General features: G+C 33.8%; 3 protein-coding genes across 10 annotated transcripts; 1 reads left to right on the top strand and 2 right to left on the bottom strand.

Moving 5' to 3' along the window:
* The first annotated feature begins 2,193 nt into the window (after positions 1-2,193).
* hyx (cell division cycle 73 hyrax) lies at positions 2,194-5,033 on the top strand. Its single transcript, XM_090152895.1, has 14 exons — positions 2,194-2,362; positions 2,493-2,598; positions 2,667-2,705; positions 2,763-2,844; positions 2,908-2,963; positions 3,027-3,112; positions 3,176-3,392; positions 3,463-3,558; positions 3,628-3,703; positions 3,776-3,934; positions 4,001-4,223; positions 4,290-4,381; positions 4,468-4,609; positions 4,673-5,033. Exons 1-14 carry the CDS (start codon positions 2,232-2,234, stop codon positions 4,707-4,709), a joined length of 1,542 nt encoding a protein of 513 aa, XP_090009021.1. The 5' UTR covers positions 2,194-2,231; the 3' UTR covers positions 4,710-5,033.
* Positions 5,034-14,819, bottom strand: shi (dynamin-1 shibire). Of its 5 annotated transcripts, none has more exons than XM_090152889.1 (18): positions 14,477-14,818; positions 13,158-13,228; positions 12,940-13,092; positions 12,666-12,869; positions 12,493-12,591; positions 12,130-12,433; positions 11,921-12,059; positions 11,789-11,856; positions 11,586-11,724; positions 11,365-11,522; positions 10,538-10,589; positions 9,807-9,938; positions 9,632-9,741; positions 9,069-9,369; positions 8,936-8,992; positions 8,681-8,868; positions 8,300-8,488; positions 5,034-6,285 (listed from the first exon to the last, which is right to left on the bottom strand). In XM_090152889.1, the coding sequence occupies exons 1-18, from the start codon at positions 14,641-14,643 to the stop codon at positions 6,219-6,221; spliced, it is 2,598 nt and encodes an 865-aa protein (XP_090009015.1). In that variant the 5' UTR covers positions 14,644-14,818; the 3' UTR covers positions 5,034-6,218. The 5 variants fall into 5 exon arrangements, with proteins under 5 accessions (XP_090009015.1, XP_090009016.1, XP_090009017.1 ...); XM_090152890.1 differs by having other exon boundaries at positions 9,069-9,354; XM_090152891.1 differs by having other exon boundaries at positions 9,807-9,920.
* Positions 14,820-15,246: 427 nt separating this feature from the next.
* LOC149935404 (low-density lipoprotein receptor-related protein 1B-like) lies at positions 15,247-23,665 on the bottom strand. 4 transcript variants are annotated; one of them, XM_090154602.1, is made up of 22 exons: positions 22,942-23,665; positions 22,614-22,814; positions 22,349-22,553; positions 22,123-22,290; positions 21,906-22,056; positions 21,116-21,221; positions 20,610-20,848; positions 20,441-20,549; positions 20,196-20,376; positions 19,548-19,672; positions 19,191-19,472; positions 18,783-19,133; positions 18,568-18,715; positions 18,217-18,495; positions 17,927-18,159; positions 17,622-17,858; positions 17,381-17,558; positions 17,121-17,322; positions 16,790-17,055; positions 16,666-16,730; positions 16,333-16,608; positions 15,247-16,263 (listed from the first exon to the last, which is right to left on the bottom strand). In XM_090154602.1, exons 1-21 carry the CDS (start codon positions 23,141-23,143, stop codon positions 16,337-16,339), a joined length of 4,200 nt encoding a protein of 1,399 aa, XP_090010728.1. In that variant the 5' UTR covers positions 23,144-23,665; the 3' UTR covers positions 15,247-16,263; positions 16,333-16,336. The 4 variants fall into 4 exon arrangements, with proteins under 4 accessions (XP_090010728.1, XP_090010729.1, XP_090010727.1 ...); XM_090154603.1 differs by having other exon boundaries at positions 15,247-16,255; XM_090154601.1 differs by having other exon boundaries at positions 15,247-16,608.
* Positions 23,666-23,740: the final 75 nt, after the last annotated feature.

The following is a 23,740-nucleotide window of genomic DNA, read 5'->3' as shown; positions in this document are numbered from 1 at the left end:
ATCCGGTAAATCAAGAAATCCGACCGGAAATCTAGAAATTGCAAAATCGTGAAATCTTGAAATCCAGCGATAAATTGAGAAATCTCGAAATCCGACGATAAATCGCGCAATCCGGCACAAAAGTTAAGAAAGCCGAAATCCAACAATAAATCTTGAAATCCAGCGTGAAATCCCGGATTTAAAAATCCCGTAAACATTTTTTGTGAATGTCAGACCCCTCGCTTAAAACTTCGTCATCGTCCCAGGAATACCAAGAACACAAAAGTCCAATGCTTTGGCCCCTTTGGATGGTGCATTTACAGGGGCATAATCTTTGGTATAGTGTCTCTCTCTTTTCCTTTTCAGATTTATACGTGAGCTTTAATACATGTCCTATTAAATATCCAGTATAGGGAGCTAACAGTTCTACGTCTCACGACGTCACCCATGCTTTTTCCTATTGAAAAAAATTCTACCCAACATGGCGGCCACAGCCAAAGCTACGGAGTGTTAGTTGAAATGACGTTTTAGCGCGCGACACTACAGGTACATGATTGTCTTGGGCACACAACCTTCTTTGCGTGCTTTTTTGACCATAACATGTAGAGGTATTTTCACCTGCAAAATGAATTTTAAAAGCCGTCGACCTTTTTAAATAAGCAATAATAATAATAATAAGCAATATTATCGTACCAGAATACTGATATTTCTTCTCTTCGCCTTACTTCTTCCACAAATTGTTGTTGTACGTTAAAAGCTGCGGTTTTCAATTCTTTTGTAGCTACTCTTTTTAATCGATCACTACTCGAAGAACAATCTGAATCTGACAGTAACCAACATAAAGTAGTTTCTATTCACGATTTTAATCATTCCAACCGCAATTTAATCATTCCAATCCAAATTTAAGTCATGAATAAATCAGATTTAAACATACATTCTAATCGTGATTAAATATGATTTAATCATTTGAGGGGTGCGTCGTTAATCAAGGAAGTGACCTGCTCCTCGATTTGTACTCAGTTTTTGCGTCACAAAAATAGCGCCACGAAGGGAGGGGGAGGGGGGAGGAGGGGGGCAGTTAGTAGAGAAACAAAAAAAAACTGCCAGCTTCGATCACGCGTACCGCGCTTTAGCGGCCCCGTAAATCACCTCGCATCTAATGTTAATTTGCGTGTATGAATAATCCCGATAGGGGCGCTAGATACGATCAAAAACCTACTATCACCAAAGGCGGGGAATACAAGCGAAATCGCGGAAAAATGTTTTTCTTCGGTTTTCCACTTTCCTATTTAGAAAAAACAAGGTATAGTAAGTTAAACTATCTTTTCGCAATATATTTATGTATAATTCATAATTTAAAAAAAATATTACCATATAAATATTAAATGAAGAAAAAGAGATGCGTTTTTTACGCGATGGCGCCATATTAGAATACATAGTTTTGAAGGCTGTAGAGGTGTTTAGAGGGTTTTGACGCGTAAATAATGTCTCTCTTAAAATTTATAAATCTTTAATAATAACCAATCTTTATTAATAGTATATATATAGCAAATTCACGAGTTTATAACCGTTCTTAGGTAGTATTTTCTGTAAATCTAATTAGTTTTAAGAGTAAGAATCTTAAAACTAATATAATTGAAGATAAAAGATGCTTAGGTACATCTTTGGAACTAAATAGGTAAAAGATAGATGGTCTTCAGCCTGCATTTCAAGGAGGATGATTTCAGTTCCGGTTTGTACCTTTATTATGGAAAAGTTTCAGTCAGATAAATTTACAAACCAGCCCTTTCTAAATATACAATATTATTCTAGGTTTAAAAAGATGAAAGCTTAAAACTTGTTGAAACCTAAAATTATAATTTATTGCGCTTATAATATATTTTAACTTAATATTATTTAATAAAAAATGTTAAAATAATATATTTACCCTGAAGTTACAGTGAATCTTCCTTTCACTTTTTGTTCTATTTATTTATTTACATGTGTTTTAAGTATTAAACAATAATACTATGTTCCTGGCAGCATCTAGAGGATGTTCTTGGTTTCTGTTTAATTCAATGTTTTTTAAAATTTATTTAAAAATAATTGTTTTTTGTGGATTTTTCCTATCTGACTAACGTTAAATTTTGGTCGTAGGGAAAGCCTGGTGGGAAAATATATACACGGTAAATTCAGGCGATTTACGGGGCCGCTAAAGCGCGGTACGTGCGATCGAAGTTGGCCGTGGCAGAGTTGGCCGAGAGACAGGTAAGATGGCCGACCCTCTAAGTTTGCTAAGGCAATATAATGTCAACAAAAAAGAAATTTCCGAAAGAACTAATCAAATTATTTTTGGAGAATATTCGTGGCCAAAAACTGTGAAAACTAATTACTTAGTTTGGGGGTAAGATTTCCATATATTTAACTAAATAACCGTATATCTCAATTAAGCCTTGGAAGTGTATCTATCTATGTTTTTAAATTTTGTGAAATAGGAGCAGATTTTGTAATCCTATTTTTAATTAATTTTAAAGAACCGGAAAAGATGGGGCCCCAAAAGAGTACTACACCTTGGAGTGCTTACTTTTCCTTTTAAAGAATGTTCATTTATCTCATCCAGTTTATGTCAGACAAGCTGCTGTTAGTTTTACTTTATTACTTTTTTCACCAAAAACTATTCGAAATTGATATTTTTTTATTTAAACTAGGCAGAAAATATTTTTGCTGTAAGGCGTCCTGACAGAAAGGTACTAAATTCAAGAGGTGATATACTTTTCACATGATTCATAAAAATGTGTTTTTAGGATATTCTAGCATATCTAAATGGGGAAACTGCCTCATCTCAAAATATTGACAAGAGTGCTCCAATTGAAATACCTTCTCAAGGTAGTTACCAACACTTTTTTGTTTCATTCGGGCTATGTTAATCTCCATATTTTTAAAACCTAGTTAAGCGTATCGCTGATGAACCACTAAATGATTTGTCAAAGAAGCCCAAATTACAAGTTTGTTCTATCAGTATACATATATTGAGCAGAAGCTAACTTTCTTAATTGTTTTTGTTACAGGATGGGCAAGTTCAGAGAGCTAAAGAACAATTGGCAGCGAGATTGGATGCTCCTAAGGAATCCTCCGTCACCACTGAACAAATTAGGTAATACGTTTAAGAAAGGTAGAAAAAACAAGTAACTTAGAAAACACCTTCCTTTCATTTTAGATCCTTATCAGAGGCTATGTCAGTGGAAAAAATAGCAGCTATTAAAGCCAAACGTTTAGCCAAGAAACGTTCGACCATTAAAGGAGACGATGACATTGGAGTTGGCATTCCCGATATTCAGGGTATATTAGAATATGATGTGGATGTGACCAGAGATATCATTAGCAGGGAAAGACAATGGAGGACTAGAGCAACGATACTTCAAAGCACTGGAAAAGTTAGAACAATTTATTCAACTGGTAGAGACTAAACTGCGATACTAACCTGAAAATCTTGTTTCTACCTAGAATTTTTCAAAAAGTATTTTCCCGCTTCTACAGTCAATCAAAGTCAGGGAAGAAGGAGGCAATAGAGCTGCTCCTGAACCAGCTCAAACTCCCAGAGTAAGAAAGAAAAGAAAAAAAATACTTAAAATTAAGCATTTCATGAATTATTGGTACATTTTTAATTAGGCAACCCCGGTCAGACCAGTTCCTCAGCCAGTTGTGTACAATCGTTACGATCAGGAAAGATTCCGTACCAAAGAAGGTGCGTTTCATGCAGTGTCTGTAGTGTGGACAAAAAAAATTTATTTAATATACTCTATTTTCCTATAAATAGATACTGAGGGATTCAAAATCGATACAATGGGAACATACCACGGCATGACACTGAAATCCGTGACTGAGGGTTCTCAACCAAAACGCTCTGCAATCACTCCCCAAAACCCAGAACCAACTCCAGCCGCAGTACCCACTAGCAGACCCTCACAAAAAAGAGGTTATAACAGTTTTAATACTATATTTCTCTGCGAAACGCAAACTGAAATAATTGAACATTCCCTAGCTTCCCGAACACCTATTATTATCATTCCCGCTGCCACAACTTCGTTGATTACCATGCACAATGCAAAAGATATCTTGCAAGATCTGAGGTATTTGAGTACCGATGACAAAAAGAGTCAAGGATGCAAGCGTGAAAATGAAGTCTTGGTACAAAGGAGAAGAGAAGGCTTGACAGTACCTTACAGAGTTATTGATAACCCTCTTAAATTAGCTCCTGAAGATTGGTACAGTATTCTGATTTTAGTTAATTTACAAAGATCCAAAGTAATTAAAACTTATCATCCAAACAGGGACAGAGTAGTTGCAGTTTTCGTTCAAGGTCCAGCTTGGCAGTTCAAAGGCTGGCCATGGGATGGAAATCCAGTCGAGATTTTCTCTCGAAGTTGGTATTCCGTATATTATGAAATGAATAGTAGAAACCTAAACGTTTATTAGTGTTTGGATGAATTAACCATTTTTGAATCGTAGTAAAAGCTTTCCATCTGAAATGGGACGAAATGAAGCTGGACACGAATGTTGCAAAATGGTCGGTTCATGTTATTCAACTGAGCAAACAGAAGCGGCATTTAGATAGGGCAAACTTGCTCAAATTTTGGGAGGTGCTTGATAGGTGAGAATCCAGTGTTTTAACGAGCTTCTTATCTTATTTTGCTTTAAAATTTTATCTATTTAGCCATATGGTGAAGCACAAACATCATTTGAGATTCTGAAGAATATACGGTGGAATTGATCAAGAGTTACCTGATAATTCAATTAAAGTCTGGAGAGACAGTGCAAAACTTTACTTTTGTATTATCACGTAATTCTTGGCTGTACTAGAAAATTAAAAATATTGTATTAAAATAAATTTTTTACAAGTGCAGTATAACAGTTAGTTTCTTGTTTATTGTAAAGAAACAATTATGTTACTGAATCATGAAATTTGAATGGAGACGTTTCTACTTCCATAATTTTTGCTGTCCCTTTTTTTCCTGAAATAATAACTCCTTGTAAATACACTCCTAATAATAAAGACGTATTTTTGTTCCCACAAACCTGTCATGAAGTATAATAAATGGTGTAAATCTTCTGTTTTTGTAAATAAAATACCGGATAAACTTGATCTTTGCGTCTAATTTGTTCTAATTAGGTCTTAAAAATTATTGAACATCAATTTGTTTTTATTTCTGGCAGATTACTTTTTCATAATAGCATACAATTATTATCTCTCTTACTTACAAGTTAAATCTTTGGATTTGTTTTTTTTTTTTAATTTCTAATTACATTTTAATCTCCGTTAAATTTGGTTAACAAAATGTTATACCCTCTAATTTGGCTTCAAAAAAACCTTTTCTGGAAGATTTTTATAGCAGAGGTACCTCTACTCTACATACAACTTTAAAAATTATTATGATAGAAAACAATTAGAAAATTTATAACCTGCCAACATAAAGCACTTTTTAGATGATTATGATTTTGAACGTTTTAATTTCATTAATTTTGGCAGTTTTCTCTCGCATATTAGATACCTCTCGGTAAAATTAAAAAAAATACTGATAACTCAAAATGGAATGTTTTAAAGGTCATAATCATCTTTCTTAAAGCCAATACATCCTAATTATATACATCTAATTCGTATCTCTTAAATATACTTTAGTTATATTTACTTGGGTTTTATTTGAAACAAATATTATGTAATACACTTCTGATAACTTAGGAAAACAAGCATACTATTTACATATTCTTTTAAACATGCACAATGTGTTTTTACAACTTTACAAAAAGAGAACGTCTTTTCTGTATATAATACAATATAATTTCTGTAAATCATATAAAATTAGCAGACTTGGGAATGCATGACATATTATCCTTTCGTAAGACACCAAATTTTGGTTTTTTATTATTGTTAGACCTGTATAACTCTCAACATTGTACCATATTTTTCAGCAAACAAATTTCAATGTTGACTAAACTGAGACAATTTGAAAAGGAAAATATAACCCAGAAAGTAACAGGAAGGATTTTTCCAAGCACCATAAAGGCCATTAAAACAACTGCCTTTTAGAATTTTAATTATAATAAAAATAGAACTTTTACGTAACTATAATTTTTTTAAAGAATTTTGTTTGATAAAAACTGTGCACTGAAAAATATGGTAATTTATATGACTTTAATTAAATATATTATAAACCAGTGATGGTGATGATAAATGAAGATATACCAATTAGAACCTAAAGAAACTAGTTTGGCCGTGTGGGAACCTGCGGCCGGTCGGGTATTCGAGGTGGGATGTTGGGAACAGGACGCCTAAAAATTACCAAAATAACAAAATGATAGTTATGTATTTAAATATAATAATAATGTATAATATAATATAAAAAAAGTAATATCAAATAAAAAAAGGGTGGAAAATCAAATTGGAAAACATTGTTAACTAGTGTTCCATTTTACTTTAAATAGGGAATATAATATACATTAAACAACTATGTTACATATATCCATTACCCAATTTATTACTTAATTTTCTGGTACTTCATTAATTATTAATAACGTTTCCAGGATTAACTGACACTATTTTGGCCAGAACATAATAAAATCTGAGATTTAGAATGTATGATACAATGTATATATCCCTTATTTTTACATTAGGCACGAGACACTAGTAGACAATTTCTCTATTAACTTTTTCTCCTTCTAATTTAAAGCTTACACTGTTAATTGTTAGAATAATATTGCAAATGATTGCCACATTCATATATTTGGTGCAAGATAGCTCTTGCTAGCTTACTCAAACTCGTGGCACTTGAAGTGTTTATTTCCAAATATTAAAATAATTTATGCGTAAACTAAACACTCTTTTAAAACAATAGTCTTTTCCCTACATAGAATACTTGTTGGGGCAATTAATTTGTCTTTCGAATTGTTAGTTTGCGACAATAACACCGCAAAATAATTTCCAATCAATTGATACAGCAAGTAAATTTATATTAGGCTATCAGATAACAGTCTTGGAATAGACAAAAATCACCAGACAGGCAAGGTAAACATTACTAGTCTCCCTTTGTCAGGTGATCGATTGACTCAACTTATAGCTTCTTTCGAATACCATGAGATAGATAATAGATTTAAAACCAATATTAAAGAAGAAAATAAGTGACATTCACGTTTCACAAACAGTTAAAGAGTTAATATGGGGAAAATTGGGTGAAAAATAAGTATCTCTCTGGCAGCTACGAAAGGTGGTTTTTACTAAAACATAAATGGCGAAATAGCTTTCGCAGGATCTTACCGATTAAAGGCAGGAACAGTGAAATACTTTACAACCGCTTGACACTCAAAAAAGATCTAATTTTTATGTAATATGTTTATATATATATATATATATATTGTTTTCCTATCTCCTACATTCCCAACAATTTTCCATTGGCTAGCTTTAACAGAGAACTTGACCAACCAATCACAACAACAAGAAAGGTGCAAATACTAGCAATAGCAAAGAGAAGAAAACAAGAGTAAAGTGGCTGGTGTTCACTCAATCCTAAATATTTAACCTTATTCTTTGTATTTTTAATTATTTTCTCTTTTATATACTTTTTATTTGCACCAAAAACTGTATTTTTTTAAACTCAGCATATTCTGACAATGTGAACATCAGTTAGGCCATTGGTTAAAGTTATATTACACATTCCCTTGTTAAGAACGTGGCGGAATGGAAGGGATATTCCCTCCTGGGCTGCGGCTACGGGAGATAGTCAAAGACAAAAAAGCACACATGTACAATCACTCATTCACTCTTGCACAAAGAAATCGTTAGTTTAGAAGTAGGACTTAGCCTGAAAAAAAAAACTTAATGGGAAAGAGTATCAGACAGTTCAATCAAAAGTACAATGGACATTTTTCACTGAACTGAAAGCCACCCTTTCGGCTAAAACTTGAAAGACTTTCAATTTTGAAAAAAAAAAAAAAAAAAAATGAAATATAGAAAAAGGTTTCAGAATGATTAAGCAGGTGTTGCTGTACCATCTGGGTTATTTTTAAACATGCCAAAGATACAAGACAGTGAATAATTTAGAAAAACAGGTGCTGCTCTTAAACACAAAAGGTTTCGGTGCTGACATTCTAGTCACTAAGTTATTACCAATAAAAAACTTTATATATAACTCAAATGTAATAGGTTAATAATAAGGCAAATAAATGGGGCTACATTACTCTACTACTTTGAGCCACAGTTTGAAAATACTGTACTATTTGCTTGGACATTAATAGGCTTAAAAGTACTTGTAGGCTTAGTTATATGTGAGGAGTTACAATTTACACTTACGAAGGAATTAGGGGAGGTGGTAAAATAGTTCCACCTGGGCGTGGAGGGGCAGCTGGGGGCCCCCGATTGCCACCAGCAGCTTCCGGGCGATTGGGCAAATTTGGAGCTGGTCGTCCACCAGGTGGAGGTGGGGGCACTCTTGAGCCACCCACATTTCTTCTGGGCCCACCAGGTGACGGTGGAGAGGGCCTAAGAAATTTGAAATATTAATGTAAATTTTAAGATCAGCATTAAAAAGAAATCTATATTTTTAGCCATATGAAAGTCTTGAGATTATTTTTCATTATGAAATTATATAATCTTAGCTACCCAACAAATAACAGGTCTTTATGTCCCAAACAAATGTTAGTAATCACACAAGACAAGCGATATGGTAAATACCTCGGAGAATCTGGAGTTTGAAGTTTGAGCCAATCATCTCCTCCTTTCACCGGAGGTGGTAACGGTTGGTATGTAGTGTGCATGGATACGTCACCAATAATCTTCAGGGCTTCTTTGCACGCATGATACATTCGTAACATTTCATCCCTTTTCTGGGCTTCTTCTGGAGACTCTTCCATCAACGCAGCCTAAATACTATTATCTTTAAAAAATCTGAACATTTTTTTAATACATAACAAAAAAAGTTATATTGACCTGGTCACCACTTGCATAGAGACAAGCCAAAAGATCAGAATATATAAAATCTTTTGCCTATAAAAAAAAGAAATCAATAAGGAAGATCTTTACTTTGTAAAGGTATAAGTGTGAGAATTGTAATGTTATTTACATTATTAATCATGAGCAACATGATGATCTTGGGAACTAAATCCCTGAATGTTTTGGTGATGATTTTCATGTAGGAATCAACTAAGTTTCTGATAGTTTCGACTTGTCGCTCAAGTTGGGGATCCATGGAAGTGTTGTTTTCTCCGCTATCAACTTCACCGTTGCTACTCTCAGACTGCGTTCTTTCAGGGTACACTCCTGCCCGCAGGAATGAGGCCTTCCAGCTGTCAACTTCTTCTTGACTTTCGCAGGAGAGCTCGAGATGTTTGTAGTCCTTGTAGACATTCCTGTAATCGGAGCCCCTTTCATTGGCATTAAAATTTTTCATATTAAAAGCGTCTACGGCAATTTATCAAATAATAAATATATTGGCACTATAAAGTTACTTGGAAACATTGTACGAGAGAATTAAAAGGCATTCACGTAAAACCGTTAGTAAAGATTTGGGTGCACAGTTTTGAAGTTTAGGTTACCAATTCCCAATTTAAAAATTGTTAGTGATAACGAGAGTTAAAAGATTACAACAGCTGAGAGGTACTATTCATAAGATATCGTGATGCATACCTTTGGTCTGGATTAAATAGTGCGAAAGTGTGACGCCTAGACATAAAGCCAGGATCAACATCGCGGATTTTTAAGCCATCAAGAGGTAGCATGTATTTTTTATCTTTTTCCTAGAAGGAATTAAAAAAACTCCATTAATAATACAAAGTGTCAAGCATTAAGTTAGACTAAATACCTCTTCATCTTTGAACCAAGAGAGTGATTCAGACGTTAGGACGAACCAATAATCTCTAGAGCCACCTTTCATGATACCTAGATTATGGATGCACATCCAGCCCTTTCGGATCACCTGTTGCGAAAGCGGCAGCTTTACAAAACCAAAAAACAGAAACAAGGGGGAGGCGAGGAAGATAAAAGTAAAAGACCAGAGGATAGAGGAGAGGAAGGTTGAAAGAGAAAAGAGAAAGCAACTGTACTCCAGAGAAAAAATATCACCTTATAGCAAACCAAGAATAAACGTGAGATTTGGGAATACAAAGAATAGAAAAATAAACCAAGAAAACATTGCAAAACAAAACATGCAATGTTCTTTCATATCATTTATATCCTAAATAGCCACAGACAATATCCCAACAACCATGCAAAAAGAAAGAAACGAGTGGTGTGGCCTTTTACAGTACATTCATTACAACTTGTTCTTTTTAAACGTTGCGAGTATACATAAATTGCCCTGAGACCAGACCAAGAGATAACATAAACCCAATAGAAGGAATAAGAAATTGAATAAATGGGGCAAAGATCACCCAATATTATGAATTTTTGCCATGTGTTTGACTGTATAGTAGGGTATACCCACATTACATTGAATTATGCTTACGCTAACAGTCTTACCACAGTAACGCAAAGCATTTAGAAATTTGAAATTGAAATGAAAAAGAGAAACATACAAACAAAAAGGAATGCTACCTGATTTCCGAGTTTTCGTTTCCCACTGGTAGCTTCCGCCGTTTGTTGCGCACTATACGTAATGTAAATAAAATAAATATCTGCCAAATACCTATGGCTGTGCGAGTACTCGATCATCATCGAGTACCCGACATATTTTTAATTCGGGTACCCGAACTCGTAACTCGATTAAGATAAATTCAATACTCATCGATTATCAAGTATCAAAAATTTACATATTCGGGTACTCGAGTACTTGAATAAGCCTCCTTGCTGAATTCGTTGGGTTATTATTTTCCCCATCATGTTCAGGTACTCGACTATTCAACGAGTATTTTACTAACTATTGTGTTTCCGCTGCAATAATTTCAACACAACACTCTGATATTACTATATGGCTTTTCTTCTTGCGTTCAGATGGCGCTTTGGCGTTTACGGCGCCATTAGGCTTAGGTTACTTAGGCATCAATTTAGTAGTTTATATGTTTAATACAGTTAATCAGTCATCTTATTTAAGAATTATTAAGTTTTAAATCGTTAATTCTTTTTGAATTATCATATATGAAGTTTAATACAGTTATGAATAATCAAGAATACCGTTATGAATAATTAAAAAAAATTTGATCGAGTACCTGAACGTTTTTCTTAATCACTCGACTACTCGAATAAGGAATTTTTTGGCTTAATCAAGTACTCTATTATCCCACTCAACAAAAATACTACCAGACTCGATACTCTACGAAAATTTTTTCAGATACTTGGTACCCGACTTGATTGCCTAAAACCACTACTCACACAGCCCTACAAATACCTCAGCAAAGCTGAAAATATCAATTACAAAACCTTACTTTGTGAACCCTATAAAATCTTCATGGTTTGTGTTCATATAGGCCAACTCCATCTCCACTAACAAACTAATCTGCTCCTTGGTTCTTTGTTCTCGTTCCCTTATGTGCGTTGTTATAATGCGTTCAGTTTCTTCCCGCAAACTGGGATAGTGATTCATCTAAGAAAATTTTCAAATATGTTACCGTTTTTTACGTATAATATTCATAGCTGGCGATATTACCTTTTCTGTACACCTTCTTATAACATTACACATTTCATTTACAACCAAGTCAACACATTTTATAGATGGTTCTTTTAATTTTGAGATCTGTTTTTTAACAATAGCTTCGAAGGCCATGTCGGGAGTGAAAAGTCCCACCCTAAGTTAAAAAAAAAGTTCCAAAAGAGAACGGGAGAAAAGCAAATTTTAAAAATATTACATACCTTATACCATGAATATTTCTAATTGCGAAAGCTATTTCCCTTCGCAATTCTTTTTCGTCAAACTCCATCTAAAATATCATTACAAAAGTTGGAAAAGAGTAAAAAATTTGTACTTGAGATTTCATAACTTACTTTGACAATTTCAAATGGAAAACGCTCGTGGAAAAGCCTGTTTATTCTAGCACCACCAGACAACTCACTGGTATTTATGGCTGCTGACCCTGAACCTTCAATATTACGCTCAAAATCTGTTTGTAGTTGTTGGATTGCCCTAATTAGACAAAAAAAATAAACAACTGTTTTGTTACATTCACCCTGGAAAATGAAATAAATAATCATACTGAAGCATGGCTTTAGTTTTGCGTGAAGGGTCATCAGGCCTATAATTTTTATATTCTTCAACTTCTTTTTCCATTGATATAAGTTGCCTTTGCATTTTATCTCTCAATGCAGGCAAGGTATCTCTAATGTGATTGGTTAGCTGTTGATTTAAAACCCGTTGAAGGTATGGTGTTCCCATACGGTCTGCCATGTGTCGATAACCAGGATGACTAAGAAAAAATCTCCTCTCAGCATCTAAAGCGGCTCTTATATCCTTCTTTCCTTCAATATCTCTTTGACTGCGATTAACCACACCAATGTAGCCTAAATAAAACCAAAATCTTAAAATTGCATTTAATTAAACTGGAATTAAAATACAATACCTCTTCTAAGTGGAAGCAGTTTATTCTCCAAAATTTCTCTAGCATCTGTTCCTTCATCCATCAAATCCAATTTAGTTATAACACCAATAGTTCGTAGACCTGGTTTTTATAATTTGACAGAATATTTTATAATAATAAATAAATAATCCAGATTTAAAAGAAAATTTTCGAACCTTCTGGATCAACTTCTTTCGCTAACTTCAATGCATCCGAAGTGGCCAAATCTTGATTAGCAGATGTAACAGCGAGAATCAAACAATTATCTCTCTTGATGAAACCGAGAATCATGTCTTTGATTAAAGCTTCAATGTCTGCAGGTTGGTCACCGACAGGAACTTTTGTTAGACCGGGTAAATCAATAAGGGTCAAATTGAGGACTAAATGTAAAAATTATTATAGTCTCCATTAGATATTCAATTTTTTTACAATAGATTTTGTAAATATTACCATTGGGACTATAAACACGAAGATTAATTGGGACATTGGAAATATTTTTGTTGGATCCAGTAATTCTTTCAGTTTCATCTTCAATTTCTTTACGAATCTCGCTAAAGTCTGTGAATTTCTTTCCTCGAGCGTGAAGAAATTCTCCCCACTCCGCTACAAATATTTAATATTATTACTTTTGAGAACGTTATGCCAAACTGCTGTGTCACTTCACGTACCATTGCTATTTATTAATTGCAATACCAGAGGCCTTCTAGTAACAATTCCAGAACCTCTCGGTAAAAAATCTCTAAATATTAAAAACAAATAATATTTTAATCGAAGTACAAAACAGTGACATCATTATTATTATTAGTTCATTCAAAATAACACATTAGTTATGATTCAATATAAACTATTTTAGCTGAATGCATAACACCTTTTATCAGCTGTCAAAATATATAGGTCTTTAAAAATTTACAGCAAATGCGTAGATAGGCCATTATTGAAGAAATGCCATATCATGATGATATGATATCATTTCACAAACAGTGATTCAATTCTCACTGGTACTTGACTACTAATCCCCAAATTTAAAAATAAAGCTAAGCCTATGGCACTATGGTTCAGTACAGGCGACATAAAAATGATTTAATGAGTCTTATGTACTTTGACAAAGGAAAATTTAATATATAGGTTTTTTGATAAACAAATTTCGGTTAATTTCTAACAAGTTGACTTCATCTTATATATATATGTTTTAACAAATTAGAACCTCAAAATAATAGCAAATAGTGACATAATTCCAGGTGGCTGGATTGTGTATGATACTGATAATGAATAACATAAACCCGAACACTGATGGTCAGAATGGTTTTATCAAAATAATAACCCTTATAGGTTTAGTTTCCAGGATAGAAAATAAATAATATAACTTCCTTAGCTACTTTACAACTACTTGTGTCACTTGAAGTGACTGACAAAAATTGATGGGAAAAATGCCATTCATTGTACATTATGTAAGGCATTTTATAGGAACACCCGATTTAAAGGGAGTTTACCTTTGTATAAAAGTGAATGTGTAGTCAAAAAATACAGAAGGTAATAACTCTTTTTTAAGTTTTTGCCAGATTAAAGCAATGAATGTTCAATTAAATACCAACACTTAGAATATAGTAGGCAAACAAAACAGAAAATGAACACCTAAAAACCCTAGTTCTTAGAAAAATTTAAGCCATTTCAAAGCTCTGGGGGAATTTGCAATTTTATAAGATTCATTTATAACAAATTCTTTTCATTCAAATCATTTCTGTTAATTTTATCTACAATCAAAAGGCATTTTGTGTATCCGCCCCTCATCCCCTTCCTTAGAAAAGCAGATTTAAAATATGATATGTTGGGGGAGTGTTTGTTGGACTGTCAAATTGGATCCCTGGATTTCTCCACTTTACTAAAATGGGATCTCAGTAATCGTTATTCGGCATATAAACAAATAAAATCGCATTCCACCCAGGGTTAAGCTTAATGCCTAATTTGTAGTCAACCAATCGATACGAACCGTCCAACAAAGTTCTCCAGTACGGAACTCTTCCCTGCGCTCTGACCTCCTACAACGGCAATTTGTGGCAAGTCCAAAGACAAACTCACGCCGAGAGATGTAAAAGCATCTTGCAATTTATTTACAATAGGGATCAAATGTTCCATTCCCTCGTTCCCTGCGGCCATCTTTACAGTTTATTTCGGACCCTAATTATTAACTAATGCATGAAATAATCGACAATTTTAACCACAAATTAGCCGGATACGTTATCATACGCTCCGCCTTACGCCATCAGCAAACTATGAAAAACAGTGATGCCAGATTCTACTTTATCTACTCCCCAGTCTCCCCGATTTACGGAGGTAGTGGAAATTTTTCCTTTCTCTAAAGAGTTCGATTTAAAATTTTCGGTAAGGTTCCTTAACCCTTTATTCTTGTAAATTCATTTTCGAAACAATGAGAGACGTGACTAAAATTTAGGACTTGAGAACATGGATTCGGTATATTTCCAAGAAAATTTTCCTTACTTTAAAATATTTCAAATTTCCTTTAATATGGCATCACTGTAGGATAAATGACAAATTTCTGGGAAAGGTTTTTGGAACAACGTCATCGATTGACGATGTCAGAACAGCGCAATTTTTAAATTCGAAAAAGCGCGTTCTTAAGAACAATATGTTGGCATACTTTATCATTGAAAACGATCGAATGCTTTTCTATAAAGCTTTTTATTTTCAACAAAATGGAAAACCAAGAGTTTACATAATATAAATATATTTGTCAACCACTGTGGGGAATATTGTAGAAATACTTTAAAGCCACTATACCATCTCGGTTATGAGTGTTTATATTACTACAATATTCCAGCTATGAATATACTTCAAAAAAATAGTCTATTAAATCGTTAGGTGATTTGGTTTCTTTTTGGCGTATAATTTCTTTTTATAATAATTTTAAGACACATTTTGTCAATATAGAAACTACATTGATAGATAACCTCCCATAAATTGACCAGATTTGCTATTAACATAACAAAAAAAAACACCGGGGAATAGCTTACAAAATTAAATTTTTACCTCCTCTTCCAAACAAATTAATTTTTTAAAGAGAAATTATATCCAGTAAAAAAAATTTAAGTAAAAACAAAAGTAGAGGTACAGTTTCTTTGAGTTTACTACTACAGGCACGAAATGCCAAAAAAAAAACATTTTTGGGAATAACCTAAAAATTTGAACTGTAAAGGGCAAATTATGACCGCAGAATTTAAAACTTGTACGTGATTATAATATTCGCTTATAAAATGGCACTTTAGAAAATCAAGTTTTAGAACATGGCTTTCAATATTTAGCAAGAGTTGTATTTTTTTTTAACGAAGAAATCATAGTATACTTCCAATGATTTCATGGTTAAAAATATCAGCCTATTGAGCATTTATATTTTTGCCACAGAAATTATACATAGAATATGAACCAGAGAGTCAAGAATACAAAGGCTCTATAAAAGCAACAACCTAAAATCTTCAAAGTCAAGTTAAATTTTAGCTAAGCATAAAAAGTGAACCCGCAAAATGCAGAATAAACAGTATTGAAAAAGCTGCCTTGTAGACTATTGCTTTTTCAGCATTGCAGTGAACAGAAAAAATTTAAACAAACACGCAAGGGCAATAGTGAATATGACTAACGGAAGAAATAAATAAATTTACACACTGTTACACCTATTTATATGGAACAGGGTCAAATAAAAAATAAATGCCTCAATTGTGTAAAGAATGTTTGCCTCTATCAAACAGTTCTAGAACTGCAAAACTAAAAAAATAAAGTTAATGTCTAACATTAAACTTTAACTATCTAAGCTCCTAGCCCGTTAATAATTACCATACTATTTCCTCATTAAAACATCATCTTCCAAAATATCAGCACAGAACACATCATCCAGCTCAAATGAGGGATTACTGATAGCTGATCGTAGCATTACACAATCACTAGATTCCCTATCCTTGATATCATGGTGTTTACCTATTGAACTTTTTACTTTTGGACAATTTGGAATTCTTTTTCTTCTCCTCTGTCTTCTTATCATGAACAAAATAATGACCAAAACAGCTCCAGTTGATATTACGCTTCCCGATATTACCACTACAACCAAAAACACTGCACATTTTTATAAGCCACTTGACAATTTGTAGCTTTAATAATCATATAATTTACGTTTTTGGAAAGAAATATGGTCCAAGTTATGGACTGTTCCATGTACACTGTTTACAGCATCAGCACTGAGAAAGAATAAATGTAATAAAGATATCTTCAGGAGTAAAATAAATTTAAGGCCTACTTTTCAAAATCCAAAGATGAGTCATTCCGACACGCAGTACTATCACAAATTACAGGTTTGGTAAGATTACCATCGCAAATTAATTTCTGTTGACGAACTATCAAGAGACCAAAGGGATTTTGTAAATTTCGTCTAATAACTTCACAGTTTTTCGGAGATTTCAGTGTTGACTTGCACAAAACATTGCTTTCTCTATCAGTCCAGAAAATACTTGTTTCAGTTGGTACTAGAGCAAATGGTCTGCGGTATTGACCTGATGCAAAGATCTAAAGAAGTACCAGAAATTATTTTAACAATCTGAAACTAATATAATTTCATAAATAAACAATACCCTTCGATTGGTTCCATCCAAATTACTTAGTTCCAAATAAAATTCCAAAATTCCATCTTCCATTTTATTAGTCCAATAAAGCTCATTATTGAATATGGATAAAGCACTGACAAAAACTAAGCCATCAGATATGACAGTTCTGCGGTTTTCTCCCAATAAATTAGCTGCTTCAATCTTATTGACATTAGTCCAAAAGATTTGTCTGTGAAGGTATGTTTTAACATAAAAACACGACTATGCTGACTTTTAAAGGAATTTACCCAGAACATGAATGAGCTGCAATTCCCCGAGGTCTATCATTTTTACCAAGCTCAATAAGTTGGTGCTCACTACCGTTTTTAAGACTCCAAATTGAAGATCGAGAACTTTCTGTCCAAAAGAGAGTAGAGAGCAGTGGGTCAAAAATCATGCCCTCAACATGTCGCACTCTTTTGGAATCTACAGAGACAATGTAAAATCAAATTACCAAAACCATCAAAATTTTTGGGTGAAACATTATACCTTTCAATTCTAATTTCAAATTATTTCCATTAGGGTCAATACTATAAATATATGGACTGCGATAAAGAACACTGAAGAAAATTCTGTCTCGTAAATCATCATAAGCAAGTGTCAAAATGTTGTTCAAAGTAGAATTGGGTTTAATAGTCGGAAGTGGACTATTTGATTTGGTTGGATTTTGGTAATCAACACTCAGAATTTTGTCACTATCAGCAATAAGCAGGTAAGATGAATAGGCTAAAGGGAGAAATAGTCATGTAAATACCAATAGTCTCAAATGTAGATGTATAATAAAGCTTGCTTACGTTGGCATTTTTTATCAACCAATTGGCTAAAAGAACAATAGCACCTAACATCACCATCGAAAAAACATAGCTGGGAACAGCCTCCATTATTTTTCAAACAATGATTTGGATCTGTCCTGCCAATTTTTCGGTTTGATAATTGCAAGAGTTTTCCTGGTTGACTAATATTTCTCAAAACAATCATTTCTGTAGAGTTGAATCGTTTCGCCATCAATGCCCCATTATTAATTGAACTATTAAAAAATATTGGTTTAATGCTATAGCTTCAAGTACTATAATATAATAATTACCTATCAGTCCAATATACAGTGGAATTAGTAATAGATAAGCTAATTGGTCTTAATGCCTGTTGCGCATTAGATTGAATTACAGTAACCATTTCTTGAGAATGCAAATCTAAACGTTTAATGGCTCCATTATCAGTTTCTGTCCAGTAAATGAAATTCTGCACAGTTTTCAAATCCCCAATTTTATATTGTGATTTCCAAATAGTAGTAAAACTGTTGGTCATGTGGACAACAGTATTGATACTGCACATTTTGTTGCAATCTAAGACAAAATAAATGAGCCTATAAAAGAAATATATTTTTCCACTATTATTATTAACAGTCATTAATTAATTATTAACAGTACAATAATACCTAGAATGTTCATCAAAGGTAATAGTTTGTGGTTGACATTTATCTAATTTATTAGATAAATCTAAGCTTAATAGGACAACAGGATAGAGACCAGCATGGTTGGCAAACATTATTTTCTGCTCATAGGGTAAAGTCCAATAAATGTTACCTAAAAGCAATATTAGCATGAGCCTAAAAGCTTAGGTCTCAATACTAGTGGAACAATTTATATTTACCAATTATAGAATCAATTGCAATTCCGCCGATATAAGAATCCATTTCAATCACATTCTTTTTTCCCTTCCCATCGAGGTGCACAGAGCTTATCTTATTTTCCGATTCAATCCAATAAAGAGTTTTGAGTCCTCCGTAATTGGAATAAGCAACTTTGTCAATGGTCCCGTTAGTCATTGACATATGGTCAAAAATGGAATAGGGTAGTAATTCTGGATGGTGATAATCAATCAGCGATATTGTACGGGTGTATGGCCCAGTCATATACAACAAAACAGGAACATCATCTTTTCTATTACTGCGGAAGTTCTCAGTCAGTTCAATTCTTGGCTTTTTGTATTTTGAATAGTTAGCTGAAAAATATAATATGTTAATTTTTTTTACTCATGAAATGACTCAATTTATAATACCTGAATAACGAGATTGGGCCAGAACAGTGATAAAACAAATTGACAGTGTAGAGTTTAAAAATAAAGCATTTTGTTGGTCTGATGATACATTAATTGATTGGAGAATTCCAATTTCATTAGCAACCATTAGAAACCCATTGAAGGAACACATAACGGTAAATCTAGAATTTCCATTGGGTTGGAGTGCCTGAACTTGATTTCCCTCATAACTCTGACACATAATCTGATTTTGGTCTTGATTGAGCCAACAAAGTTGCTTCCCTCGAGAATCGGTCACAAAAGCTACAAAAAATGTTAACAGATTTATGACAATCCATTTTAATTAACTTTGAGTTAAGTAAAATCTGGCTCATTTACATTGAATAGTCTCAGTGGTGTTAACAAACATCTTCCTATTTTTCCCATTTAAATTTAAAGTTTCAATAAAAAGAGAGCACATAGGGTTTTCGCAATCAGTTTTACGATGTGACCAAAATAGCTTCCTGTGAATTAAAAATTCTAACTGTAACTGGGTAATGGACAGTACTCTACATATATAAAGAAAAAAAAAGAGTTCTAAAGTTTTTTAATTCCGACAAAAGGCGATGCCCATCACGTCAGAGTAAAAGACCTAGATATTTCTGAAGTTTATGCAGTTTGGCAGGGACTTCAGGTGGTCTGGGAGAGAGTTCCAGTCCTTGATGGAGGAGGGAACAAATGCGTGCTTCCGAAGCTTAGTTTTCAGATAGGGGATAACATAGGATTGGCTGGTTTCCAAACCGCGGGGGCACGCATCCACGATGATATTGTATGCGCGATTAGTGAAAGCGGCCCATTCGCATTATGGATGATGGAGTTTATCGCCACAAGACGTTTGATTTCGAGTTTGTGGGTTTCCGCCGCGGTGTGTGGGGACCACACAGCCAAGCAGTACTCCAAAATCGGAGTGACGTAGGTTTTTATTGCCGATGTTTTACTGTGCAGTAGTGGTTTTCATGTCTTTTAAAGTGATAATAGACAAATTACCCATTTTCTGGATCTACAGCAAGCTGAAGAGGTTCAAACATATTATCCCAAACAATATGGGAAAATAAATGGCCAGAATTTGTGCAAGTTGAAAGAACGCTGGAATTATCATCATTACCAGACAGAGTGTATAAATTTTCAGACTTCCAATCTAAAGCTAATGATTTTGGTTGGAAATAACCTAATACACAAAAATCAAAATATTTAAAAATAATTTAAACAAATGTTTCTACTAATTCCCATACTTAAATTCAAAACTAATTCAATCTGTCCCGCCAGAGACTGTTTCAGTATTTTCTTTCCATCAATCCAATAAATTTCATCTTTTTCGGGGTCAGCGGTAAACCCAACAACCTAAGGAAAAAGTTAAACTTCACTTTAATACACAAACGATAAATGAGGCACAGAACTCACATTTTCAACTGGGATTTTTATAGGGGGAAAAACCCATTTGTGAGGATTAGCCCAGTCAACAAAATGCATAGTATGATGGTTCATTTCTTTAGTAGCAAAACCCAAAATTGGTCCATGGGGGTCACACATTTTTCCATCTGATGCCAGCTCGAGGCTATAAGGGCAGTGACAAGAATGAGATCCATCACCACTTCGAAGGCAAAGATGGGAACAGCCAAGATTATTTTCCACACAGCTATCTAAAAAATATACATTCAACTTGTTATGTACGTTGTTTGTCATTGACAATAACGACTAATTAGATAGATAATAAAAACTAATTTATTTACACTATTCATAATCATTATACAATCGTCATACTATATCGCACTGTGCCCAAATACTGAATCCCTTAATCTTCCAATCACCTCACCTTCAGTCCTCCTAACCTATGCATGCGCCCTCTATCTCTATTTACGTCATATACAACACAACTTAAAATGTTTATAAAAAAATTTAAATATTACCTTTAAATGCAGGTTTGGGCTGTCGATGAGGAAAGCGCTTTGCATAATACATGAAAGGTCGATTTAAAGTTAAAATCTTCCTCTCATCTAAATTATTTAAATTGACCTTAAAAAAGGATAAAAGGTTTCGTATCATGTTGAAAAACATTTTATAATTCTAGAAGTAGTGTTCGTACGGGGACCCCGACCCCGACCCCGACCCCGAAAGTCGCGGATCCCAGACTTTTGTCCCCGTCCCCGACCCCGACCCCGACTGTCGCAAATTAAGTCGGGGTTTTCCATTTTTCGGGGTTATGTTTTTGTAGTGTAATTTTACATTTTCGCGCCAACGCACCCCGCTTAAATCCTAAAAATATATAAAATATATAGGTTCCTTCTCTCCCTTTTTTCGTGGGCGACAATAGAATGATCCGAATGACCTTCGGCTGATGCCGCTGAAGTAGTTCTCGCTCGACGCTTAACTCCGACTTGAGTAGCTTTTTTAAATTTTAGTTTCACTTTCATAATTTCCGTTGTTTCGGGCTCTCTCAGTCTCAGCTAAGGAGTTAACAACGTTTGTAAATAACTTGTGAATTTATGAAACAACTTACTTAAACAATTGCCTAAGCTATAGACCTCTAGGCTCAGTAAAATTGGGTTATTTTTATAATTTTTTATTCATAATAAACTCCAAGTATTTTCCATCCCCGACCCCGACTTGTTTTTTGCGGGGTTAGACCCACCCCGACCCCGACCCCGACCCCGACTTTATTTTTTCCCCGTACGAACACTATCTAGAAGCGTGAATTACCTGAACTAATGAACCCGAACTAATATCATCCTCAATCCAAAATAAATAATCATTCACAACATTGATGGAGATCACAGATAATAGCTTTGGACTATGACCAACAATTTCTCGCATTCTTCCCTCGTAATTTGATTTGTGCAAAGTATTCGACCTTTGGGAAAATAGGGTAAAAAGGTAAATTTCACCAACGCTTATTTCAGTATTTTAAAAATCACACTTTTTGTCAATCCAATACAATTTCCCCCTCAAATCATCAATTGCCAGACAATCAATTGTTTCTTCAGTAGTAACACTTTCGTACAAGATATAACGTTCACTAGCATCAAAACGGCTCCTTTCAAGTATCTGTTTTCCATTAATATTGACCGATGTCCAAAATAACAAGCTAGAAATTAAATAAATTAGATAAACTACTAAATCATTAAAAGCTTAGATTCAATTACCCTAGATGATAATCACCAACAAGATATTTTGGGTTGCGTATTGGGTACACTAAAGAAGTTCTCATAGAGCCATCATACTTAGTAACTTCTAACCGCCCACTTTGTCCATCAAGCCAATAAAGATTTTGACCAAATTGATCAAAAAACAGGCCAACTATGGAAGACATTCCTCTAGCCATGACCAGCGATGAGTTATGTACAATACCTAATAAGTATAAAAATTTATTATATTAGTCAGCAACCGTTTGATTGGCTTTGGGCATACCGGAACTTTTAAGTGAAGCTCTGTAAATAACATTTTCTTTGGAATTACACCAAAAAAGAAATGTTTGCCCATTAAGTTTTGAGGCTACTTCTAAAAAAGTGGCATCTGACAACTCATTGAGTAAAGTTTTCCTTGTAAAATTGGAAGGAGTGTACTGGATTATTTCACTGCCAGTTGTTAATAGGAATGATTCATTCGTAACTATATGGAAATGCAATTGAATTAAACTGAGAAACAAAAATTTCAACCAACCCTATAATACATTTGATAACATACCAATGTATTACAAGTTTTAAAAAAAAATTAAATTTAAGAAATTTCAATATACCTGATAATGGGGGTATTTTTTTGGCAAAACTTAAAGCAACCCCATGATTAATGGAGAGTGTATAAACTAAAGTCACGATAAAAAGGGTGACTAGAGACATTGCTGATGTCTTATTGTATGCAAAGCAAAAATGAGATTTTGCTTTTATTACTTTGCGCCTTTTCAATTTAGAAACAGTATTTAAAAACAAGAATCCAAACATTTATAACCACAACCTAGTTTTCAACAACTTTCTAGTTTAGTGGAATAACCTAAAATTTTATTCACACTCTTCAGTACTAGGTCCATAATTATATACTAACAATAAACGACCTAGATTTATCTGGCACAATTTACACCAAATTCGAGCTAATAGCGCGCGTAATTGTTACAAATGTAAAGTTAAAACACTTAAAGAGATTGACTCGATTTTTATATAAACAGTACACCTCCAAATTCGACCTTTTTTAAAGATATGAAGGTCAGAGGTTGAGGCCTTATCAGAAAACAAGCAAGCTCGTACATTTACATAAAAATAATGTAAACATTTTTTTTCCTTATGATAGTTATTGAAAATGATACGTAATAAACTGTAAATTATTATGTTTTAAGGGTTGAAAGCTGGAGGGAAACGATTCCGTGCCTGACCATGTGGCTCCAATGGCGGATATATCGAGCCGCAAAACATTTTAAGAGAAAAGGCGCGAAATATTCAGGGCTTTAAAACTGTCAAAAATGCTACTTAATCATATATAAATTCCGCTCAATCCCGAATGTCATACCATTAGCATTAGACTGATTATTAAAATCTCATGAAGGG

The sequence above is a fragment of the Leiobunum rupestre genome, chromosome 7 (assembly GCF_980474605.1).
Source record: "Leiobunum rupestre chromosome 7, qqLeiRupe1.1.hap1, whole genome shotgun sequence".
NCBI classification, from domain to species: Eukaryota; Metazoa; Arthropoda; class Arachnida; order Opiliones; family Sclerosomatidae; genus Leiobunum; species Leiobunum rupestre.
Note: the sequence above shows the minus strand (reverse complement) of the source record. Positions and strands in the feature narration are given on the sequence as shown.